A 24,495-nucleotide genomic window follows, 5' to 3' on the forward strand; every position below is an offset into this window, starting at 1 on the left:
ATGAACATTGATGAATATTTGAGTTGTCAATTCGAAACTTATCAACCAGTATGGCTCGAGTTGGCCTTTAATTGAATTACTTAACCGTCTGTCGTGGATATACATAGCTCTCTTAGCTCTTTTAACATTAACTGTACCCCACAATTTGCAGCCTGTCGCGCATCCGCGACCCAACACCACTCTCTGTCTCATCTTATCTGCCCCATGCCTGAAGGACAATGTCCTTTCTGTCTATCACCACAACAGAATTTGCACCATAATCTTCTCTGTGGTGATTGTGTGGGTCAGGAGTGCACCCTAGTACGCAATTCGTGTATTGAATCCGATCGCCAAATCGAAGCAGCTCGAGATAAAATCAACCAAATATTTGACCTTTGTAACAAATTACAGAATGGCGACACCATTCTGGCACTTCCTGATAACCCATCTACTCCAAATCCATCCATAAAGCTGATGAAAAACCTCGCTTATCGACTAGTAAAGCTCCAAGCACTAAATACAAAGGCAAAAGTACGCAACATTAATCGCACAATTGAGTCACTTCGATCATCCATAGAACAGGTAAAAGGCGAGTCCAAAGCAGCAAAAGATACAATAAAGCCCTCGTCTACTGCCAGGATTGATACCTGGTTCACTCAACAAATCAATGAACTCGATAGTCAACTACGACATTTTCGAGGCGAAAAGGTGATCCAAGTAGAGCGGCAGGCAGTTCTGCTCCAAAAGCAACAATACCTCACTTTGATTTCCTTAGCATTTCTGAATTCCCCGGGACGATCTGGTGCTGGCATCAGCTCGCAAAGGAGTTCAAAGTCGTTGCTATTCTACAACCAACCAGTGCTCAATTTGGAACTGCTTTTCAACCACAACAGTAAAGTGCTTCAAATTAACGAGTTTTTCGAGAATCTCATCAAGTTCCAACTGCACCTTGCTGACTTGTTCAAGGTGGATGGTGTAGAATTGCCGTTCTTACCTGAACTTTTAAAACTTCTTCCCGATGAACAGCTTTTCGCATCGATCCAGGACCAGGAAGATTTTATGTATTCTGGGATTAAAGAACCAAAATTGCAACGCTCTCCCAGCCCAGAAACCTCCCCTAGTCCCCAAAAGGAGCCCGATCAGGTAATTAGATTGGGAGAGGCATTCAAGCTTCCTCTTTCTTCCAAAACCCTCAATTTGCAGCGCCGGGCTCGCACCGAACATTCAGCGGAATCAGAGCTGGAACCCAAGGTAGAAATGACCAAAAGACCGTCTGTGAAAAAGGAATCAAAAAATTCTTTGTACGGGAAAACTGTGGTCATTGTTCCACACAAAATTCTTTCGAAACCGTTTACCAAATTTTCCCCACAGGAATTTTTAAGGTTTCTTTTGACAGTTGCAAAAATCATTGCAAACTTTCTCTATTTTTTTGAGGTGACAATTAACCGAGTACCAACCACACGTTCAACTTCTCTTAGCAATGTTCGAACGGGAGAAGTTGACGATTTTAACCTCACTTCAATTCTCACCAAACTGCTCAATATGGCACAATACTTTGACTTCAAACTCACCCAGCTCAAAAATGAAAATCAAGTGGAAATGACAGGTTCTCAATCGTTGGTATCTACAGTCAGCAATGTGAGCACCACCAACTCCAGTGTGCTTCCTCTGCAATCTTATGTTAAGCAAAAGAAACCCAGAGGTCTTCTTGAGCGCTTATTCGGCGACACAGATTATAAGCTAACTGATATGGAAGGAGAGATCTACGGTGGTGTCAGTGAGTCCAGCCTGACCAAGACCACAGACTCATCGAAGCCGAGTCCAGAAACAAAAATTCCCGAGCTTAAAGTGATAATGCAAGCGGTTTACAAGTTGATGGTGAGCGGTGCTTCAGCTAGAGCTCATCAATTTACCAGCACCACGTTCTCCATGATGGCCGAGTCTAAGGAGCAGCTCGATGACTGGGACGTTGTGAGCAAATTACATTAGACGAGAGATGAAGAAAAGGGAGAATGGAGAATGGAGAATGGAGCTCTTGGTTGGTATATGAAGTTGGGCCGATATTCCTGCACAATGGCCAGGGCAATCTTTGGTATTTCTTCGCCAATTTCTACGGAAAACAAGTTTCAGGCATTCTGCTGATCACTGGATCCGCCCTTGAGATGCCCACTTTGTAGCTGCTCGCCAATACTTCTCAATGTACATAATATCTCTTACCGTTGTCTTGCTCTCACCTCGTCACCGTGCGTGCGTATATCTCCGCACGCGCGAACTTCACCTCCCACCCCTTATCGTTGAACATTCATTTCAGCTCACCGTCGCTTAGTTTCCCATCTGTATTTGACTGCGGCTAATAGGCTATAATTCCATCACCTACAATGTTACTGGACAAGGAATTGTACGAAATCAACAAAAAGGCCGTGACAGAAGGCTTCAAAATTAAACCCCGGATTAACTACAACACCGTGGGTGGAGTTAATGGGCCATTGGTGATCTTGGACAATGTGAAATTTCCTCGTTATAATGAGATTGTCAATCTCACTTTGCCTGATGGTTCGTCAAGAGCTGGTCAGGTTTTGGAGGTACGTGGAAGCAAGGCAATTGTGCAAGTTTTCGAGGGAACTACCGGAGTTGATGTTAAGAAAACGAGAGTTGAATTTACCGGTGAAAGTATGCGTTTGGCTGTGTCGGAAGACATGTTGGGACGTATTTTTGACGGTTCTGGAAGACCAATTGATAAGGGACCAAAGATCTTTGCTGAAGACTACTTGGACATCAATGGTTCACCCATCAATCCTTATGCTCGTATTTACCCAGAGGAAATGATTTCTACCGGTATCAGTGCCATTGATACCATGAACTCGATCGCTAGAGGCCAAAAGATCCCCATTTTCTCGGCATCTGGTTTGCCACACAATGAGATTGCTGCCCAAATTTGTCGTCAAGCTGGCTTGGTTCGTCCAACAAAGGACGTCCACGATGGTCACGAGGAGAACTTCTCCATTGTGTTCGCTGCCATGGGTGTCAATTTAGAGACCTCGCGGTTCTTTAAGCAGGACTTTGAAGAAAATGGCTCATTGGAAAGAACTTCCTTGTTCCTCAACTTGGCCAACGATCCAACTATTGAACGTATTATCACTCCTCGTTTGGCTTTGACCACCGCCGAGTACTTGGCTTACCAAACCGAGAGACATGTCTTGACCATCTTGACTGATATGTCTTCCTACGCTGATGCTTTGAGAGAAGTGTCGGCTGCCAGAGAAGAGGTTCCTGGTAGAAGAGGTTACCCTGGTTACATGTACACAGATTTGTCCACCATCTACGAAAGAGCAGGCCGTGTGGAGGGTCGTAATGGTTCCATTACTCAAATTCCAATTTTGACCATGCCTAACGATGATATTACCCACCCTATTCCCGATTTGACAGGTTATATCACTGAGGGCCAAATCTTCGTGGACAGACTATTATCTAACAGAGGAATCTACCCCCCCATCAATGTCTTGCCTTCGTTGTCCCGGTTGATGAAGTCGGCTATTGGTGAAGGAATGACGAGAAAAGATCATGGCGATGTGTCCAATCAATTGTACGCCAAGTATGCCATTGGTAGAGATGCCGCTGCTATGAAGGCAGTTGTGGGTGAAGAAGCATTGAGTACCGAGGACAAGTTGTCGTTAGAATTCTTGGAAAAGTTCGAAAAGAACTTCATTACTCAAGGTCAGTACGAAAATCGTACCATCTTTGAATCATTGGATCAAGCTTGGTCTTTCTTACGGATCTACCCCAAGGAATTGTTGAACAGAATCAGCCCCAAGATTTTGGACGAGTTCTACGAGAGACTGAGACAACAAGAACAAGAATCAGAAGAAGATCCTGATCAATCGCACGATAAAGATGATAAGGACAAATTGATCGATGCTTAAATTCGAAATCTAAATACATGCTACTTTTTTTGGTTCCCGATGTAGTTGATGGCTGAACCGGCCTTGAAGAACTCGACTTGATCCTTCGACATGGTGTGTTTGCACTCAATGTCAAATTCGCTGCCGTCTTTCTTGGTGACATGAACCGTCAAAGATCCGCCATTGTCACCTCCTTTAGATATCATTTCTCTTAAATTGACTGTGGTCAAGACATCTCCACCCGAGATGCGATCGTAGTCTTGTTCGTTTGCAAAAGTCAATGGCAACATACCTTGTTTCTTCAAGTTTGTTTCGTGGATTCTCGCAAAGGATTTGACGAGAATAATAGATCCTCCTAAAAATCTTGGCGATAAAGCAGCGTGCTCTCTGGCAGAACCTTCTCCATAATTGTGTTCAGCAACAACAACCCACGGACGATGTTCTTCTTTCCACTTGATCATAAGTTCAGGAATTCCATATGGAGATCCATCCAAATCGTAAGCCTTATTAACTTCACCAGTTTCCTTGTTAACAGCTCCAATTAATGTGTTGTAAGAGATGTTCTCGAGGTGACCCTTGTACTTGAGCCAGGCACCAGCCGCTGAAATGTGGTCGGTGGTACACTTACCTTCAACTTTGAGAAGAACATGGGTCAGTAGCTCTTCACCATTCCATGGCTTGAATGGGTCCAAAAGCTGTAATCGGTCCGACTCTGGAGAAACATTGACTTGCACTTCTGGCTTGGGTTTTGGATCTGCCTCTGGGTAGAATTCGGCTCTTCCTTTTTCGAATCCACTCGAAGGTAATTCTGCACCTGATGGAGGTTCAAATCGGAATTCCAGACCATCTTCCAACTTGATAGAGTCGGTAATAGGGTTGAACGACATGTCACCCGAATAGATCATGGCAGTAACCATATCGGGGGAAGTCAAGAAGTTCATGGTGTTTCTGTTACCATCGTTTCTTGCCTTGAAGTTTCTGTTGAAGGATGTGAAGATTGCGTTGAAATCAGTGGAGTCTTTGCTCACATCACCACGATCCCACTGACCGATACATGGACCACAGGCATTTGCCAAGACAACAGCACCGTTGTTCTCGAACGTCTCAAGTAAGCCATCTCTTTCAATAGTGGCTCTAATTTGCTCAGAACCTGGTGTCACAAAGAAGGGAATTTTGGGCTTCAAGCCGGCTTTTTCAGCTTGACGAATAATGGACACGGCTCTAGACATATCTTGGTACGAAGAGTTGGTACAAGAGCCAATTAAACCGGCGCTAACGGTAGATGGCCATTTTTCCTTGGCTGCAACTTCTCCGAAAGAAGAGATTGGTGTCGACAAGTCTGGTGTGAATGGACCATTGACATGGGGCTCCAACTCCAGAAGATTTATCTCGATAACTTTATCGTACTGAGCTCCTTTGTCTGCTTGCAAAAAGCCATATGCCTTGTTGACAGCATCAGCGGCACGGGAAATAGGTTCTCTGTTGGTTTGAATTAAATAACGACGATGGGCGTCTTGGTAAGGAAAGGTGGAGGTGGTAGCACCTATTTCCGCTCCCATATTACAAATAGTAGCCATTCCAGTGCAAGAGAGAGATTCAACTCCTTCTCCAAAATATTCTACAATGTAGCCTGTGCCTCCACGAACGGTCAAAATACCCGCCAAGTAGGTGATAACGTCCTTGGGAGTCGACCACTTCGATAAGTGTCCTGTGAGCTTCACACCGAGGATTTTTGGTGCCTTCAACTCCCATGGTGTACCGGTCAATGCATCGACAGCGTCAGCACCACCCACACCAATGGCAATTGCACCCAATCCTCCAGCATTGGGGGTATGTGAATCGGTACCCAACATCATCAAACCTGGAACCGAAAAGTTTTCCAATACAATCTGATGAATAATTCCGGACCCAGGTCCCCAAAATTGTATACCATATTTTTCACCACAACTTTGCAAAAAGTCAAAAACTTCCTTGTTGGTTGAAATCGACGAAACCAAGTCCTCCTTCTCTCCATCCTTGCCTACAATCAAATGGTCACAATGAATGGAAGCAGGAACAACTGTAGATGACATTCCACATGTCATGAACTGTAAAAGTGCCATTTGTGCCGAAGCATCTTGCATGGCTACTCGGTCAGGATTCAACTTGAGGTACTGCTGGCCCCGGATATCACTAAGACGACCCTGTAAACTCTCTTCAGGATCCACAAGATGCGAATAAAGGATCTTTTCAGCCAAAGTCAATGGCTCATCTCCAACAATTCTTCGAACTTGTTGAAGTTTTCCCACCAATTTTGAGTAGGGAGGAGTGCGACTGGAATACTCCTGCGGCACCTCGAGGCTTCTCGCCGCTGTGGCTAGCGTTCTGTACGAAATAGACCTGGCCCTCAACATGCTGTAGTGTGCCAATAAAATGATTTGAGAATGCGGATGAGTCATGCTGATGTAAGCGGGCGATGCGATAACGACATCAGGCTAAGTGGGGTGGATGGCAATGAATGAGAAATGGCGTGTAGTGAATGGAGGGAATGTGTAGTGTAGTAAGTACGGTTTAGTAGATGATGAGCTGGTCTAAGATTGAAGCTTAATTGCAAAAGGCTTCAAAGTGATAATTTTTCTTATTTTCTCATTTTGCAATCTTAAAGAATGTTGCAATCATGTCCATTATAATACATTATTTACTGTTTGTCCTTCACGGGGTTGTATCAAACAACTAAGTTTCCATGCGCGATCGTCTTCTTTCCTGTTGAGCTGACACACCTTCCATATCTCGAGTAATAACAACTCTTGCAAGTGAGGTGAAGCTACAATATTGTAGTCCTCCAATTCCTGGGGCTTACCATTACCGCCAAAGAAACTGTTGCGAGAGACTTCCTTAGATATTGCTTGTGATCCATATGGTGTTTGCAAGCTTTCAATGTCTGCAATGATACGAGTAACCTTCAAATACTTGTCAATGTTGATCAACTTTTGATTGAGGAAAGTGTTAGCCTTTCTGAAATTTGGATTTCCATCCATGACAAACGTCAAATCTTGCAAAAACAACTGGAAGTAGGGCACAATGGGAATGTTGTAGTCATTGGCCACCAAGAAGTTCCGCAACTTTGTACGGTAAACGTTATAGTTCTTGTTGGGGTGCACTATACCAGACAAATACTCATACAATTCAGTGTACTTGTCGGAAAGTTCCACCCATATGCGATCCAATCTCGTGACTAAATGAGATTGCAAAGCTGTGATGATTGCCGCAAGCGAGTTGAAGTTCCGTAAGTACAAGCATGAAATTGCAACTTTGAGCCATGTCTTCACCATATTCACCCTCATCTTGATATTGATCTTGGGCTGCAAAATCGACTCCAATACATATGACGACAAACTGTTTGTAAACAAAACAGATTTTCTGACGTTCGGCGCCAAATTAAGATGCGCCCGCTTCGATGTGTAGTTTTCGTTTAACAATTCCTCCGGTTTGATGCTGCAAAAGATATACGATTCCACGAGAGTCAATTGCTTGGCGATTTCTAAACCATTGAAGTCAAGTAAATTGGGTCGATAATTAGATAACACCCAACTTTGATCACATATCTTGTACCAATTGTCCAACATGATACCCAATGGCAATGGTATAAACTCCTTCGTACTGATGAACTTTTCACTACACCAGCTTTCTCCCAAGATTGCACGGTACGTCAAATTGACATTTTCAATCGTAATCAACTGATTTTTAGTGAGGAGCGAATTAGCCGAGGAGGTCTGGTTTCCAACACCAAGTGGCATAGGAAGGGTCATTGATTTCAAAGAGCTTGAAGTGGACGAGTTGGTGTTGATTTTACTCAACTCATACCCGTCTACCATCGAATACCGTGAACTCAAGGTGCTGTCAACAAAAGTTCTTTCGGTGGCATTTTTCCTGTTCATTCTTGTGACAGTAATACTACGAGTTATCAACTGCTTTGCAGGTTTCGCTTTGCGAGACTTACCTTGGTTCTCGATTAGCGGCTTGGAAGACAACTTTGCTGCTACCTCTAACAATTTCATAGCGTCAAGGGGCAAGTAGTTGGCGACACCTTCGTTGAAAAAGTTGATGAATGTAGTCAACAATGGAGAATCAGCTTCGTGATTCCAATAGGATTCCAACCACAATTGGAACATCTTGACAATCAACCGCCTCCGATTCTTGAGTTTTATTTCATAGTTGATGTCCACATTCTGAGAGTTGTTACCAAGCTCAAATCTAGTAATTAGCTCTTCAATCAAATCGATACCATTTGTAAATGTTCGGAAGCAGATGAAAAAGGTAGACACGAAAAAGTATTCTGGGGGCGAGTCTTCGTTCGTCAACGTGTAAACCAATCCTTTGAATGAGGCGCCCAATAAATTGCCGTTGCTATCAACAAGAAGCTCATCATTGATGTTATGCTTGACAGTATCTGATTGGTTGGTGAATGGTTTGAAAGCATCATCATCTCCAAATTTTCCATTTTCGTTGGGCATAACGTCGTGTAGCATACTGAGACCACCAGGTGTTATATCCAATGCTCCAGTTTGCCCTCTACGCATCATCGAGAACCTATTAGATGCCTGCTTTTTGGCAGGCATGTATTCTTTCATCTGTTTTTTCGTCAAATCTTGATATTGAACCATTCCAATAGTGCATTTCTTGACAAATTCTTCTGGGTCTATCTTCATTTTAGCGTAATCAGGGTAAGAACGCTCGGCGTTTAATTTGAAATCACCAGTGACTTCGAAAAGTTTACGAATTGCAGATACTGTACCAGAAATGGACTTTATCATTTTGGCAGCAATCTGAATTAATGCTCCTCCCTCGGCAGTGTAGTGGTAGTCTTTTGGACCAGCACTCTTATTTGCTCTCTTAGAGAGATAAACATTCTTGTCTTCCTCGGTTTCATTGAGCGTCTTCAGGACAAGTGCTTTGACATCCGTGACAAGATCACTCACTAACGACAATAGCGAGTCTAAAGAGTCATCTAGTTCAGCTGGTTTCTCCGCCGAAAAGTCTGAGCCTGTTTTTGATATAAAGAGAAGTTCTCTGAGAAGTAAGATGATTTGATGGGTCAAAACCTCAAGCATGTCACAACCAACAGGGTTGTGCTCCACCAAGTCAAGACGTCCGATAATCAAACCCAAGTAAGAATACAAGAGACCATTGATTTCGGTCACCCTTTGCTTTGCTTGGGGAGGCGAAGGAAGTAAAGGATGATTGTTCATATCGCTCTGAAGTGCCCGCTCCGTATCTCTCTTTACGATTTGTCTGCTTTCAATGGACCAGACTTGAAGAAATGCTGTAGCCTTACGTATCACTTGATACACCATCAAAGTTAATACCTCTATCTTGTTGAAATTCGAAGTGCCTTTGAAATCGTTCGCCTTCAACATAAGATTATACCAGTCTGCGAGCAAAGACTTTCTGGTCTTACGCACCACTGGCCGTTTTGTGACAATTTCGTTGGCTCTTGACAAGCAATCAGTCTCTTGAAGGAGCAATCTGACACCGTCCCGAATCATGTTGATTACTCGTATCGAAAACGTGTACTTTCCGTGACGGTTCTTGTGTGAAAGTGGGTTTGTCAAAAACTTGCCACATGAGTGAAATAAAGGCTTGAGGTAGATACTGTTCGGAATGGCTCCAATATCGTCGTCGTCGAACGGTTCTGCTCCGTCAAGGTCCTCTTCAACCCCGATCGTAAAATAGTTCATAGGAATCCACCCGCGCTGCAATGACTCAACGAGTGTGACTTCTCCCCAGCCTGATTCATCGATAGTATGGACAAAAGCCAAGTCTCCTTTATCAAAAGAGAGACAAATGGAAGCATCTGATTCCGATTGAAGGGTCGAAGAGTCAAACGGATGAATTGCTCGTATGAACAAAGAAGCAAGATTCTCCTCATCCACTTGGATCTTTGATGACATAGAGTTTGGTATGCTATCCACCGTGGTTTCAGCGGTAGAAGACTCATCCAAATGGGACGCATCCGCAGATCGAGGATCAAGAGACGAATCGCCATAAGAATCGCCTACAAGAGAAGGTGCTGCACTGTGTATGGCCAAGTCGTTCTTTTCCTTTTCACTGAGCTCGTTCTTTGATCCATTTTCCTGATCAAACTTGTAAACCAAGTCACGGCGAATGGGAACATCCTCCAAAGTTGAGCCAGCTTTTGGTTTGGTGGGAGAGACACGCAGACCACGGAAATTGACAAACGATGCATCTTGGTTGAAATTAAAGTTAGTCAGCGAGCTGTTTGAGATGGTCTTATCGGTACCACTAGTAACGGTTTCTGTGTCTTGCGCCAAACGAGCACGTTCCTTGTTGGTGACATAGTTCCGGATCAGAGACGCTCTGCTACTGCTGGCGCTTGAGCGGCTGAAAGAGGAAGTGCTTATCACGGACGAGCGATCACGGGCGACCGACGACTCTGCATCGTTCTGTATTTGAGTATCATCGTCAAACGAGCTATCTGGACCGTAGGGTTCGTCAATACGCTTGTAGTAAGCACTGGTGCGGTTGTCGTATGGCAATTGATTATTGTCTTTGTTCACACGATCAACGTTTTGCTGAAATGAGTTTTTGAAGAGGTACGAGTCTCCAGAGGTGCCGTTAGACGACAGCTGAAGAGTGACTGAGAGACGTTTAAATCTCGAGTGGAGTTCTTGGTGTGGCAAAAGCGACGACCTGGAAGGGCCGGTGCCATTTTGGAAAAACCCGTCGTTGCCTATTATAGGGGTTTCGTCGTTGACAAAATCGGGAACGTTATCAAGTTTTGGAGTAGTATCGTACACTCCAGCAGAAGCACCAGGCACTGCAAGCGAGTTTTCGCTCTGCTCGCTGCCACTGTGAGCCGTGACGTAAGTCTGGAACGTCAGAGTGCTGGGTTCTGTGTTCATTTGTCGTTGTTCGTTGGTGTATTCTTCATCAGCATCTTCGTTAAGTTGTTCGAGTTCGTCACGACGAAAAGCAAAATTTGACTCGACTGGCGAGTAGACGCTCGAGGAGGTGCTATAGTGGACAGGCATGGTTAACAATAAATCAAATCAGGACTTGAAAAACGGAAGATTCGTTGTAAAAAACGGCTGATTCAAGGGTAAATTGGGGTAAAAAAAAGGAGTGAAAAATGAGTGAATTTGGGTAAAAAAGTAAAGATCCTGAAAGTGTACAGCACACAAGGACTCACAAGTAATTCTAGTACGATTTCCTAGCAGGAATGTACTTTAAAAAAAAACCGAATGTGCTCCGAGTTTTGGTTAAATCGCCGCAGACGCGCGACCGCCGCGTCAGAAGAGAATGAGGTGCAAGGCTGCAATTAGGCGAATGCGGATGGAGAATCCGGTGCACTGGGTGCGATAACACAATCGAGATTCGATGAGCATCGTCATGTTTAGTTGTGTAACGTGCCACTACACGGGGGATGCTTCTGAGATCACCAAGCATCTTTCTTCCACAAGACACAAGTCTGCGGAATCAGGGGACGAAGTTATAGCATGCGAGGAATGCGAAGATTCCAATATTCATCAGCTTCAGATTCTCCGATTTGGTCTCTCTGAGATGTCATTATTGTGTAACCAATGTGCCGCCAAAGAGGACTCACCATCGGCTCTGTACACGCTTTCCAATGGCTCATTCTTCCAAAAACTAGGCCAATATTATAAGCTAGTCGACATGGAGTGCCAATATTGTGGTTCGGTCAGTCACCTATTTGTCGCCAATCCTCAAGGAAAGCCACAAATGATTGTTTGTAGAAATTGTTTGCCCAAGGCAACAGAAGAAAACCAACGTATATCGTTTGTAAGTGAACGAGATGATCATTTTTTGACGGAGTTGTTGGGAATCAAAGAGCATGTTGCACCTGGAGGTAAGCGAAGAAGCCGAAAAGTCGGCAGAAAGGGTGGCAGAAATGACAAGAAATCGCGACCCAAGGTTGTTCTGCCCGAAGCAGAGGAAAGAAGAGCTCATTATCAGAACAAAATTGCCACCGCTAAGGCGATAAAATCGGGTGCTACTATGCGTGCCGTGGGTTCCAATGAGCTGAGTGCACCTGGCTCTGGAGCCTCGTCCCGCATACCTTCTCGCACCAGCACCCCTCAGCCGAACAAGGGAAAGGGTAAAGGTAACGATAAACGTAACGATAAACGTAACGATAAATCTGGAGCTAAACCTGGTGTTAAAAATGGAACTAAAAATGAAGTTAAAAATGGAGCTAAAAATGAAGCTAAACCTGGAGCAAAAGATGGAGCTAAATCGGGACCTAAATCTGGACCTAAATCAGGATCCAATTCGGTTTTTAAGTCTGGTTCCAAACCTCATAATCATGATTCGCTTGGAAAAGATCGTAATAATGACAAAACTCCCGCCGGAAACTCCAATAATGGTTCTGGTACAAGCAACAAAAAAGGCCTGAAACCTCTGAGTGGGCCAATTGCACATAACAAAAACAACGGATTGTCTTCCCAAAGTCGAAACGAGGCCAAACCAAGCAAGGGAAATGTCTCATCCAACAAACGAAACTCAAAAAAACCTGAAGACAACAAGAAAGATGCAAGAAATCCGGGGAAAGAAAACAGCAACCCAAAAACTGAATCTACGGTACTGAAGCAAGCGCCTGAAGTCAAGGAAATACCACTTGAACTACCACCAGGTATAGCGAAATACAACCCAAGTCCCAGAGCCTCCACTCACTTATCCATCAATGGATGAGTATTTCCGGGAAATCAGCTATCTTCTTTTCATGGAGGAAAAACTAAGCATGGGTGCAAGTAATATGTCTTATTTGGAACCTCAAGATATGTTCCTTGAATGGTACCAAGAGCAAAACAAAAAGCATAAGCAATTCAAGGTTACAATACCATTGACCGACCACATTCTTGACAAGTTTCTCTCCAAGAAAATGCAGCAATTGAAGAAAACACCGTTTGGTTTAAACCTGGCAATCATTTTGATGCTTGGAGACGACATTGCCTGGTATGCTCAAGTGATGACTTCAGACAGCGTTAAAGCCAAAAAAGGTGGTCGCAATGGCCCCATGGTTCTTGAAATGGTGGCTGAACTTTACAGCTGGAACAACATGCCGTTACCATTGTCTGTCAATGTCAAGCATCTTCGAATTCTTCCTGTTTCAGTTCCTGTTAGCCGAGTATTTCTAGCAATGTCCCGCATTGACAACCCCAAATTTATCAAGATGCTTCTAGGAAATGAACCTATAAAGCAGATAGTGTTCAAAAATTTCTTGACTTTCAAAAATCGAATCAACGAGTCTCAAAAAGTGGCAGTTCAGTCTGTACTTAACAATGCTATCACTGTGCTCCAGGGTCCACCAGGAACAGGTAAAACTTCCACCATCCACGAGATCATCTTGCAGTTACTGGAACTCAAAACTTTTCCCATTCTTGTTGTCGCTGCGTCCAATATAGCCATTGATAATATCGCTGAAAAGTTGATCAAAACCCATGGACGTGAAATTTTGAGAATTGTCTCCAATGAGAAGGAAAAAGAGTACTCGAGAGACCATCCTCTCGCATCAATTTGCTTGCACCATAAAGTATACGATGCTCTTCCACAACAAATGAAGCAAACGGTTGATGATCTCCGTCGTCCATTTTCGAATGTGAGCCAGAATCTGTATAAGAAACTTCTTACACAGCAGATCAAACTCTCCGATATGTTCACGGCACAAGCCAAAGTCATCTTTACAACGACAGTTGTAGCTGGTGGAAACCAATTGAAGCTGGTGAAAAAATTACCAGTAGTTATCATGGATGAAGCCACTCAGTCGTCGGAGCCAACTACACTCATTCCTTTGTCTATGCCTGGAGTTGACAAATTCGTTTTTGTGGGAGACCAAAGACAGTTGAGTAGCTTCTCGATGGTGCCTAATCTCTCGTTGTCTTTATTTGAGAGAGTTCTTCTTAATAACTCGTACCGAAACCCACACATGCTCGATACTCAGTACCGAATGCATCCTGCCATTAGTGAGTTTCCTCGAGTCAAATTTTACGATGAACTTCTAAAGGATGGAATAACTGCTGATGATCGTGCCATGGACAACATTCCGGAAAATCCAGTGTATTTCTGGGACACCAAGGGAAAAGCCAGAGAGGACAGAGTTCGATATGGATTCCGCGAAGATAGAGGATACACTTATAGCAACTTGAATGAGATCGAATATGTCACAAAAGTGTTAATGAAGCTCATTTATGACAAGCAAGTATCGAAATCAGACATAGGTGTGATAACTCCCTATCGTGGCCAAAGAGATCTCATTTCAAACCAACTTGTGAAAAATGATCTTATCAATCCTGAAAAGGAAGAAGTGCAAGTGGAAGTGGATAGAGATGACATTTACAACGAATCGAAACCGGTGACAGTCCACCTTGTTTCTGGCATCATGATAGCATCTATCGATGCTTTCCAAGGAAGAGAAAAGAACTTTTTGGTGATGTCTTGTGTGAGGTCCAATGAAGAACGCAAGATTGGGTTCTTGAATGATAAGAGAAGGTTGAATGTGGCACTCACTCGTGCCAAGTATGGGTTGATCTTGATTGGAGATGTATCGTGCTTGAAGGGAGATGAGCTCTGGAGAGAGTATTTGGAGTTTTTGGAGAAAAAGGGCTCCGTTTTCAGTAGCGATGAGTTTCTTTATTGAGTGAATTTGGTGAAAATGCGATGAAGTCACAATTTTGTTAAGCGGAAGTGATACTTCCGGCTATATCTGATAGAGCTATAGAATGTAATTAGAATGTAATAGAATAGGCATTAAACAACTGAACGAATCTACGCTTAGCGCTATACTATTTGATATGCAGTCCCGGCTAATATCTCGCGCCGCGCGGTTTGATATCGTTTCTTATTTACTCAATGGCTGATTCAGATGCCTCCAAACCACGCAGTGGTTGGTTCCAGTGGGCCCTGCGACGTCTCTGGCGATTAGGGAGGCCAGGGAGACGTCCTGTGGTTTCTGAAAACGAAGAAAAGTACAATGGCAACAACTTACCTACAATTGGTGCTCCGGTTGCCTTGGTTCACGAAAAAAGAGAAGACAAAAATCCACTGGAAACAGCCTTTAGGAGGATAAACAAGGCTACAGTCGGACCAGAACTTCAAGAAAAAGAGCTGGTAGATCTTGAACGATCGAAAAAGTTGGCCGAACTCGAGAAACTAGTCAATGACTTGAAATCGTCAGCTGCAAGAAACACAGTATCAACAGGTTCAAGCCAAACATTCACAAATCAAACGGGTTCAAACCAAACGTCCATAAATCAAACAGATTCAAAGCAAGCAGTACCAGATGCGACAGGCTCAAAGCAAGCAGCCTCAGTATCAGTAATATCTTCTGCTCCTCGTGTTTTACCCGTGCAGAAACCAAGACCCAATGTCTTTACGAATACATTGAACAAAAGAGCTCAAGAACTCCTTATTCGTGACTTGCAAAATGCGTCTGCTGCAGCGATAGCTAAACAACGCGGTTTACGGCAGAAATCAAAAATCACGAAACCTGGTCTGCCATCCACCATTTCGATTCCACGACCAACTGTGCCTACTATGGGTCGTGGACCCAAAGTTTACAAAAAAAAGGTCACTTCATCAAGTCCTCGGCCTGCTCAGAACTCTGGTCAGAACTCTGCCCAGAATACTACTCCAAGACCAAGCGATGCCATATCTCCTGCCTCATCTTCTGCCTTACCTCCTGCCTCATCTTCGGCCTCACCTTCTGCCGTACCTTCTGCTGTACCTTCTAGCTCACATCCAGAATCGCTTCCTTCGAGCTCTGTACCACAACCTAGTCCAAAGCCGCGAATAGTGCTCACCGGATTTGATAAGCTCGTCTCCAACAAAAGGGAAAAAGAAATAGCGGAACGAATGAGAATGTCTCGTCCTACAATCTCGATCCAGAGTATCGTACGCACCAATAATACTGGCCCACCTCAGACAAAAGATGTGGACTCAACTCAGACGAAAGAGGTGGAAGAAAACACTAGTTTCGGAGAAGAATTTTACCACTCGTGGGTCAACGGTACGCCGCGAGACAACGTGCCTCATACAAAGAAAGTGAAAGCTATACGGATTAATCCTTCGTCATCTGAGGGGTCCAGGTCTCCATCACCCACAGGGACAAAACCCAGCAAGGTTGATAAAAAGGAAAAACGATTGTTCGTTTATTCGGACTCTGAAGACGAAGAAGTCGAAGAAGTGAGCAACCACCAAAGTGACGATGCTCCTGTCGCTAAAAGACAAAAACCCTCTTCATCATCTCAGGTGGCCGTCATTACGCAACACACACCAAACAAAAACTTGGTCACTTTACCCCCAATTGCCCATCTTCAACAATCAACTCCAAATCAAGTTGTTCTTCCTCCAATACGAAACCTCAACACAAAATTTCAACTGTCACCACAACCTCAGCCTCCTACCCCACAGAATGTCGAACATAGGCTACAATTAAAACTGGTGGGTCCAAGGCTGTCTCCAATAGCTGCTCGCTACTCGCAAAGTTCCTCGCTGCAAAATTCATATGCTAGTTCCCAATCAGTACAAAACACTCCGGTTCAATTTGAGCGACCTCGAGTTCTTCCTATCAAACTGAATTCCAGGCAGATTGCTGATGTGATGCGAGATCGCTACTCTCAGACAGAAAACACTAACGTGAACGGCCAGCTTAGTTAGCACTACTCTACCCAGACCGACGGGTATACGTGGTGCATTGATGTTTTTCGCGCCGCACTCCGCAACTTCAAAGTAGTTACGGTGATATTGACAAGCCACAGTCATCATGATTTCGCCCAAATACTCGCTAACTAATTACTTCTACCCTAGTCTTTCGTCCAAGACACCTCCCAACGTGGTGAATCTTTACTTTGATTACAATTGTCCCTTTAGCGCCAGATTGTATGTCAAGCTTCAAGACACGGTGATTCCACAGTTGCAGGAAAAACATGCAGACAAGTTCCAGTTTGTCTACGTCAACGTTGTTCAGCCATGGCACCCCAATTCTGTGTTGTTGAATGAATTTGCACTTGTGGTGGGAAAGTTGTTGAGAGAAAAAGGAGGAGAAAACACCAATAAGCTTTTCTGGGACGTTTCCCGCGCTATTTACGACCACAAGGAGCATTTCTACGATCAAGCCAATGTGGAATTGAACAGAAACGAGATCTACAAGCAGATTGCGAAAATCGCCTTTAGCAAAGTCAAACTTCCATTCAGTGAAAACGATGTTTTGGACCAACTTACATTCAAGCAAGAACCGGTCAATCAGATTGAACTGAACCCTGGAAACGGAGCCACAACTGACTTGAAGTATTTCACGAAATACTTGAGAAATGTAGGTGTTCATGTCACTCCTACTGTGAGCGTCAATGGTATTATAGCCGACTCCGTTTCCAGCGGAACCGAACCAAATGAATTGGTTAAAGTGTTTGAATCTTTTTTAGGTTAGCAAATTTATAAATTACAATTCAACAGGTGAAGTTTCGTACATGATTATCATAACTCACGTAATTGCTAAGATAGCTAATTTACACTTGTCGTACATGTTGTGGTGGAATTGATCGTCAGTAGCGATTTCAATTGTAGACAACTTGATCTGCGCCGAGTCTTCAAGACCCAGTACCGAACCAGTTTCTTCCAAAACAGCGTCAAAGTCATTTTTGAGGTAAATCCTGATGATGTCATCCACTGGACGTCCATTTGCTAAGTCATCCAAACTCAATCGTTTATAAAGTTTTGATTTAAGGTCGTGCAAACGGAGGTTTGTGGGAAGTAAAAGCACAAAAATATCATCCTCGTAGTAAAACTTTACCTTGATTTTGGTGGGGCGGTCAGATGGTACAGAGGTGGAGGTGGAGTTGATGAGGTTTGCAGATGATGAAGAGATCGAGCGGTTCAACGAGTCGGAAGACGTAGGAGTTGACAGCACTCTTGTGGCACCGGAGTTATTGAGCATGTTCGAGTATTGAGAAAGACGGTCTTGATGGTACATCGACTTCTGTGATATTGGCTTCAGCAGACGGTTTTCTTTCTTATCGATGAACTCACGGTCGAACCCGTTATCAAGAACATCAAAGATCTTTAAAACCTCTTCACAACGAGAAATATGTGGTGGTAGCGCAATTAGATTCCGAAGATAGTAGTCCAATTTTTCTCGGCGTAGCTTTGATATGCTGTCGTTGACGTTGATGAGAGGGCCAGGAATCGAAGGAATGATTCGCTTCAGGTTTTCAATCTTGCCAGCCTCATACGGAAAGAGCTCAAGTAGCTTCACCTGGAGATCGTAGAAGTCTTGGTAGAAACGGTAGAGATGACGCACTTTGCCGTTGCTGAGACGAGCTATAACAAGATATTGGTAGCGACCATTATCCAACTGATATGAGTCGACACTGGCTTCTAAAACGGACGCATTGAGCGAGCTAAGCGACAGTCTGTTAGATTGCGCGGAAGTATCTTTCTGGAAGAATTGCGTATTGGACAGTACCACGGGTGTTTGGTTCGATATCGAACCAAGGGGAATGGTAGAAGCCTGGTAGCGGGCTGTTTGTTGTTTCCATTCTTCGACGGTGGGAATGTGAAACGTCTCCACTACCTTGACAGTGTCGTCCGAGGGCGCTGTGTTATTAGGATTGAGAAGATCACGAATTTTCACATACAGGGCCGGCACGAGACCAGGGCCACCAAGACGATTGATTGGCTTGGCAATGAACCACTCAAAACCATGGTGCGCACATATAATAAGGTTCTCGTCCTTAGCGATGTCTAACTCGTCGTCTCTCTCCGCCTTAAAGTCGAAAAGTGTGGTGGCATACAACGTTTGGTTGGAGTTGCGATGGGCCTGCCCCGCAGGACCAGACCCCGGACTATTTGTGCCATTTGCGTAAGCCAAATTTTGGCCCGAGCCCGCGGAACGGTGTCGGCGTGGACTGGTGACCGCTGGGTTTTCCGTGGTGATTGGACGAGACCGATTGAACACCTCAAAGTACGATGCGGGTACCATTCCTTTGGCATGAGTCATTGGGTTGCTGGCCTGGTACCAGCCATTCTCTTCTTCTGCAACCACGTGGAAGAAGTCGCCCTTGTCAAAACCGAGTTCTCCAGGACCCTGGACCTCGTATTTATACAAAGCTTTAATAACTTTTTGTGGCGAAGAAAGCAGAACATCCACGTTATTCGTGTCATGTAAACCCGAGCCTGTAGCATGAAAACCATAAGCTGAGCTGCCCGAGGTGACACGCGAAATTGACCTTTTCAGCTTGTCTGACAGGTCAGACAGGCGTTTCCCCTTCCTGAACGATTTGATCATGAAGTGGAGGGAAAGTTTGAGATTTCGATTTTGATGCCTTAAGTTGTCTGCAGGAGCAGGGGTAGCAGGGGAGTGTGGAATACGGGCGAAGAGGAAGATAAAGGAGGGGAAGGAGTTGAGATAAATTGATTTTTGTAGTGGATTCGTATACAGCGGGTGGGTTAGGAAACATGTGTGAATGTTGGGGCCGAATTGACCATTTTTCGTGCTAATTGACCGAGGTGTATTTTACAGTGGTTGCAGCCAACCTGCATCGCGATGGTCGCGGCCGCGGCCGCGGCGCTGAGTCCCAATAGGGTAATATTTCTTGCAGGAGAAGGAAGGTGGAAAGCGACGAACAAATTGGTGATGAAAAATAAAGGGGAAAAGGAAAATGGGGTGTTTGTCTTGATACAAGAAAGGGTGAAATCGTTGTAGAAGTGTATTAGAATAATTTATTTGGCGGTCGACTGGCGATCGTTTTTGGTCTGTTGGCTGCTCGTAGTATACGAATAGCCGCCGCAGTCGAAGGTTTCAGTGGAGAATTGTAATTGGACGGCTGGGCAATTGGGAAAAGAATGAAAATGGAGGTTCAGACAAGCCGAAATTGAAATCGATTCTTGAACGGAAAAAGCCGTTTTTTTAGATGAAAAAAGTTCTGATGAAGCTTCTCAATGCCAAGAAATTCGTTCTCTTTCGTTTTCTTTCCTTTACCTTCCTTTCTCTCCTTCCTCACATAAATTGCCCCAATACCTCGTCCATTCGCTCAGGGTACTCGAAATACCCCGGCTCCATGCTAGGCGAGTACAGCTGCGAAAACTCGGAATCCGATCCTGTGCCCTCGAAACTTTCGGCATCCTCTTCTTGCGCTCTTTTTCGTCTTCTTGGAGTTCTTTTGGACGCCTCAAGCTGCTCGTGGTGCCGATACTTGGCCAAGTATATTTTGAGAATTTCCGCATAGCTCTCAAACCCAAGTGTATACATGGCCCACAACACATCTTCGCCATTGATGCTTTTCCGCTTCTCGTGCAACACGTTGTCGGATGCTTGACTCGTTATGAACGATATGAACTCGGAAACGCATTCTTGAATGCAAGTTTTGGATTCTTTGGAAAGTTTGGCATGCGGCGGAAGTGCCAGTTTCATCACTCGTGCAACTGGGTTAGAACAATTCTAACTTGCTGAATTATAGTACGTACCATTGGCAATTGGAAGAAACCTGTCTTGTTCCTTGATTTCAAAATCATAATGGGTGTGTTGTTCACTCATGAAGATATTTCGCAGCAATTGCGATGTCGGAGTTTCCACTTTATGCGGCGCAATTCTCGCGGCTGCAAATTGAACAATAGGCTAATGAGCAAACCCCTCCGGGAAGTTTAGTTGTTGGTCTGCTGAAATGCAGTTTGGATGATATGCTTGACATTTGAGTTTGGTCCATTTCACTGACTTGGTTCAGTATTTCACTGTAGAATGTAATGGCTTTCTTCGATAATATTGCAATTCGTTTTCTTTGCTTTTCTATGCTTTTTTTACTGTAGCTTTTCCATTAGACCATTGATAATTTCGAGGTATACCTCGCAATCTGGGCATTCGTCTTTCAAGTACTCAAGAACAAAGCTTGTATGTTCGAGGTTAGACATCACCGATTGCTTCAGAATCACCGAGTCAACCATTTTGGCCATGTCTTCTGGACTCAGCACGTCAGGCTGGCCACTGAGGAGTTTTTGGAAAACCGGGTTTCGAGCACATTCCATCAACAACCCAGTAATTTTCAGATAAAGCAAAAACATATAGATGACTCCAATCACGGTATTGCGGATAACATACCATGTACCTGGGTGTCTGTGCGACAAAATTTTGGGCATCGATAGCTTTGGAATGGAAATTAGATGCTGAACAAATGCTCTCAAAACTTTTGCTCGTGCTTCGTCGACGCTAGTAAGCTTGAACTTTAGCGGATCAGCTTTTGAAGGTTCGTCGTACTCAATGAGCAGCGAGAAATCCTCATCGGGATACAGCTTTTGGTACACGTTTGGAGCTTGCATCAAGTTCTGATAGTTGAGTTCGACATCATCCCAGTTGGAAAACCCCCCAGAAGACTCGTGGGTTGAAGACACATCGTCGCTGCTCAAATACTGCTTTGCGTTTTGTCGTGACATTTCCGTGTGAAGAACCGAGAGTACAGCTTCGAAAAGCTCAGACGGCCCAATTTTGTCCTCAAGAATCAAGTACACCAAAGGACGAAAAAGAAGTAACTTGGAGGAAACGATTCGACTTTTGATAAATATGATGGATTCAGATTGCATCTTAATTAACAAATCATCGTCCATGAGAAATTCGTCCAACTGATCGAGCACGTCTGGTTCCTTGGAAGCAGGACTCTTGAGTTTCGTCCATTTCTTCTTGATATTTTTGTATATCTGTTCGTTGTTCACCTCTTGCAACACGAAATCTCGAACCTTTGGATTGAGTGAGTTGATAATGCCATTATACTGGTTCAAGTATTTGACCACATTGTGCCACACATGGCAGCTGCTGAAATCAGGGGAATCCCACGTTTGTGCTGTGACATGATCTTGAAGAAAAAAGTCTTCGTACATAAGGTTGTCTACTTTTCGAAACGCAATTTCCGTCAAGAAAAAGTACCACGATTGCCTGTCGACGTAATTATACGACAAAGCCTTCAATTCTCCAGGAACATCGCTTTCGTTGTCGTCTTGTGAAATGGCAGATCTTGGAACTTTGGGAAATGCAATGGGTGGAACGATATCATTGATTCCACTGGAAGGAACTGAAGGAGACAACTCCGTACGAAGCTCATTCTCAAGTTTGAGACAGCCCCAAAATAATAGATTGGTGCGTTCCTGAGCCGACTCGTCCAACTGCTTGTACTTGGTCCCTTGCAAATGATACACCATTTGCTGGCACGAAGTCACCACTTCTTTATAGGCTGCCAAGGGACGCAAAGCAAGAAGCTCAAATTGACTCAACAAAAGATGGTACATGATTTTGGAAGGGGAATGCTCCTCTGCAGTGGCAGGGTATAGGATGGAAATGTATCTGGCGTACTCTGCTATTAAGCGAGATAACTCCATTCTGCTGGCAGGAAGATTTTCTGGAATTGTTGCATTGGAATCGAGGCAGCTGAAAGAAAGTGAGTCTCTTTCCGAGATCGAATTAGCAAACTCGGTGATGTTGTTCAACTGAATCTCCGTGCTCAAAAGTCCCAAGGAGACAACCATGAGAAAAAATGGGGTGGATTCGCAGAGCCTCTTGTAGGCTTCTCTCCTGTAGAGGAGGTCTTTGGCACCACAAGATTTTAACGAAGATGAATATAATGACGATGGACCATCGCCTTGATCACTAAAATCATCCAAGATTTTGGGAAGCGTTACCGACGGATGGGCTCTCTTCACGAGAATGAAGATTTCAAACATTCCCAAGATCTGCTGGATGTCCAAAATTGGAATTTTTGTGTGACAATTGAGGAAAAATGAGTTGTACAAGCTGGTGACATTGGCAGCAATAAAGTTCTCGATATCTCGGTGGAATTGCAGAGAGCTCACCTGGCGCCATTTCTTGCCTATGGGATCCGGCAGAGGCCGCAAAAGTCGGCTACTTATACTCGTAATCTTCAGATCAACCGTCTCTTGGGATATTCCCGAGCACTGCTGGAAGTAGTTCCATCGAAGGATGGAGCTGACGGACATGTCCCAGATGGCAGAGCGAACAGTATGTGTGACGGAGACAGAATCTGGAGCCCGTTCGCCTTTGATTTGTTTGACGTCTCGAATGATAGCGTCCAATTTCATCATGATTGCCAGCGATGCGGCGTCCAAATTTGAGTAATCTTTGTATGGGTCATCCGACTTGTAGTGGCATTCGTGAATCTTGTTTTTTATACAAGATCCGCATTTAGGACGCACATTATCGCATTTGACTTTCTTTATTCGACAGGCATCACAGGCAGTGAGCGCTCTTTTTCGCGGTAAATTCGCTACGGTTTTCGGACCAGCCGCCAGCCTTTCTTCTTGAATGCTCTCCTGCTGAGGGGGTTCACGCGGCGTATAAGCTGGCAGCCCGGAGTTTGGACGTGGTTGAGGTTTTTGGAACGGCTGCTCAACTTGCTGAGGCAACGGCGAAGATTGAACTTGCGACTGGTGAAAGTAGCGGGGATCTGTGCCACGCGAGTAGGTCTGGGGCCATGGCGGCTGGTCTAGTTGCGGGTGTACATAGTTCATAGTGTTGGAAGGGTACATTGGAGTACCCATGACATAACCAAGAGGCATCATATAATTTTCAGGATTTGAGCCGGGAGCTTGAGGAAGTGGCAAATTCAGGGGCGGAGGTGGCTGGGGGGGACCCTGGTTTGTTGCTGGAAGTGGTGCTGGTGGACCCTGATTTGGGTTTCGTGTGGGATGGTTGTTGTTCATGAAAAAAAGTATGCATAGAAAAAGACAATAATGCAACGAAGACGTATGGAAGCAATGGTTATGGAAAGCTGCGGGTGTGGTGAGTTTGGGGGTGGAATTATAGGTTTTGGTGACTAGTGGTTTTCGAATAAATAAAACAGTTGCACAGGCTGCGCCGCTTGTTGGTTGAATTTTGCAGCGCGAATCCTTGAAGTCACGTGAGTGCCAAGTGCGAAAGAATTGAGATTGAAGTACGCCAAAACGATGAATACTTCAAGAAGTCTCGATATATGAGCACTTGAATCAAGATGCATGTATCTATTTCAATTTAGTAGCCCCTTCAATTTCCGCACTGATGCCAATCCAAAAATGAATACGGTTTCAAGCAAATTGTTTCCAAAACTGTCCACCCTCTAATTCAAGAACAAGCCTTACTGAATCAATATTAATCAGACAGACAAGAATTCTATGCTATTCGAGGAAGATTTTGTTACTAAGGAATCCAAGAGACTTATAACTTGTCAAATGTATTGTAGCGCCTGAATCAACAAGAGTTTTGGCTGAAGAGATCAGCATGAACAAAATGATTTCTTCACCGGTACATTGTTTCTTCAAGTTTTGGATTCTTCAAGTTTTTGGTTTCTTCAATGATTTGTTTCGTCAAGTTTTTGGTTTCTTCAATTATTGGTTTAGTTGATTTGTTGGTTTCCGCTGCAATTATATTTGTCTTTTTCCTAAAGCACTTTCATTGTTCCTAAGGCTTGTAAGTGTCATTGAAATTAGAACACGGCGGAAACATCTCGAAAAAGAGTCAAGCTAAGTGTTGAAATGAAACAGATTGTTCAATGAACCAGAATGTTAATATGAACCAGATTGTTAAAATGAACCAGATTGAAATGAAGCAGACTCGCAACTATAAAGCTGATTG

General features: G+C 44.1%; 10 protein-coding genes across 10 annotated transcripts; 5 read left to right on the forward strand and 5 right to left on the reverse strand. All coding sequences in view use genetic code 12, as the record gives it.

Annotated features, from left to right (window-relative positions):
- Positions 1-204: 204 nt before the first annotated feature.
- PGUG_01620 (uncharacterized protein) lies at positions 205-1,968 on the forward strand (the record flags this gene model as incomplete). Its single annotated transcript, XM_001485899.1, has 1 exon — positions 205-1,968. The coding sequence occupies one exon, from the start codon at positions 205-207 to the stop codon at positions 1,966-1,968; it is 1,764 nt and encodes a 587-aa protein (XP_001485949.2).
- Positions 1,969-2,357: 389 nt separating this feature from the next.
- On the forward strand, positions 2,358-3,899 carry VMA2 (H(+)-transporting V1 sector ATPase subunit B; the record flags this gene model as incomplete). The annotated part of the gene is made up of 1 exon (XM_001485900.1): positions 2,358-3,899. One exon carries the CDS (start codon positions 2,358-2,360, stop codon positions 3,897-3,899), a length of 1,542 nt encoding a protein of 513 aa, XP_001485950.2.
- A 20-nt stretch (positions 3,900-3,919) lies between these two features.
- ACO2 (aconitate hydratase) lies at positions 3,920-6,316 on the reverse strand (the record flags this gene model as incomplete). The annotated part of the gene is made up of 1 exon (XM_001485901.1): positions 3,920-6,316. The coding sequence occupies one exon, from the start codon at positions 6,314-6,316 to the stop codon at positions 3,920-3,922; it is 2,397 nt and encodes a 798-aa protein (XP_001485951.2).
- A 225-nt stretch (positions 6,317-6,541) lies between these two features.
- BUD5 (Ras family guanine nucleotide exchange factor) lies at positions 6,542-10,909 on the reverse strand (the record flags this gene model as incomplete). Its single annotated transcript, XM_001485902.1, has 1 exon — positions 6,542-10,909. One exon carries the CDS (start codon positions 10,907-10,909, stop codon positions 6,542-6,544), a length of 4,368 nt encoding a protein of 1,455 aa, XP_001485952.2.
- A 1,670-nt stretch (positions 10,910-12,579) lies between these two features.
- PGUG_01624 (RNA helicase) lies at positions 12,580-14,532 on the forward strand (the record flags this gene model as incomplete). Its single annotated transcript, XM_001485903.1, has 1 exon — positions 12,580-14,532. One exon carries the CDS (start codon positions 12,580-12,582, stop codon positions 14,530-14,532), a length of 1,953 nt encoding a protein of 650 aa, XP_001485953.2.
- A 212-nt stretch (positions 14,533-14,744) lies between these two features.
- Positions 14,745-16,550, forward strand: PGUG_01625 (uncharacterized protein; the record flags this gene model as incomplete). Its single annotated transcript, XM_001485904.1, has 1 exon — positions 14,745-16,550. One exon carries the CDS (start codon positions 14,745-14,747, stop codon positions 16,548-16,550), a length of 1,806 nt encoding a protein of 601 aa, XP_001485954.2.
- A 106-nt stretch (positions 16,551-16,656) lies between these two features.
- PGUG_01626 (uncharacterized protein) lies at positions 16,657-17,319 on the forward strand (the record flags this gene model as incomplete). The annotated part of the gene is made up of 1 exon (XM_001485905.1): positions 16,657-17,319. One exon carries the CDS (start codon positions 16,657-16,659, stop codon positions 17,317-17,319), a length of 663 nt encoding a protein of 220 aa, XP_001485955.2.
- On the reverse strand, positions 16,678-17,217 carry PGUG_01627 (uncharacterized protein; the record flags this gene model as incomplete). The annotated part of the gene is made up of 1 exon (XM_001485906.1): positions 16,678-17,217. The coding sequence occupies one exon, from the start codon at positions 17,215-17,217 to the stop codon at positions 16,678-16,680; it is 540 nt and encodes a 179-aa protein (XP_001485956.2).
- Positions 17,320-17,373: 54 nt separating the features above from the next.
- Positions 17,374-19,176, reverse strand: BEM1 (phosphatidylinositol-3-phosphate-binding protein; the record flags this gene model as incomplete). Its single annotated transcript, XM_001485907.1, has 1 exon — positions 17,374-19,176. The coding sequence occupies one exon, from the start codon at positions 19,174-19,176 to the stop codon at positions 17,374-17,376; it is 1,803 nt and encodes a 600-aa protein (XP_001485957.2).
- Positions 19,177-20,684: 1,508 nt separating this feature from the next.
- Positions 20,685-23,588, reverse strand: ZCF27 (Zcf27p; the record flags this gene model as incomplete). Its single annotated transcript, XM_001485908.1, has 1 exon — positions 20,685-23,588. The coding sequence occupies one exon, from the start codon at positions 23,586-23,588 to the stop codon at positions 20,685-20,687; it is 2,904 nt and encodes a 967-aa protein (XP_001485958.2).
- Positions 23,589-24,495: the final 907 nt, after the last annotated feature.

Source organism: Meyerozyma guilliermondii, genomic scaffold, assembly GCF_000149425.1.
Source record: "Meyerozyma guilliermondii ATCC 6260 scaffold_2 genomic scaffold, whole genome shotgun sequence".
In the NCBI taxonomy this organism is placed as follows: Eukaryota; Fungi; Ascomycota; class Pichiomycetes; order Serinales; family Debaryomycetaceae; genus Meyerozyma; species Meyerozyma guilliermondii.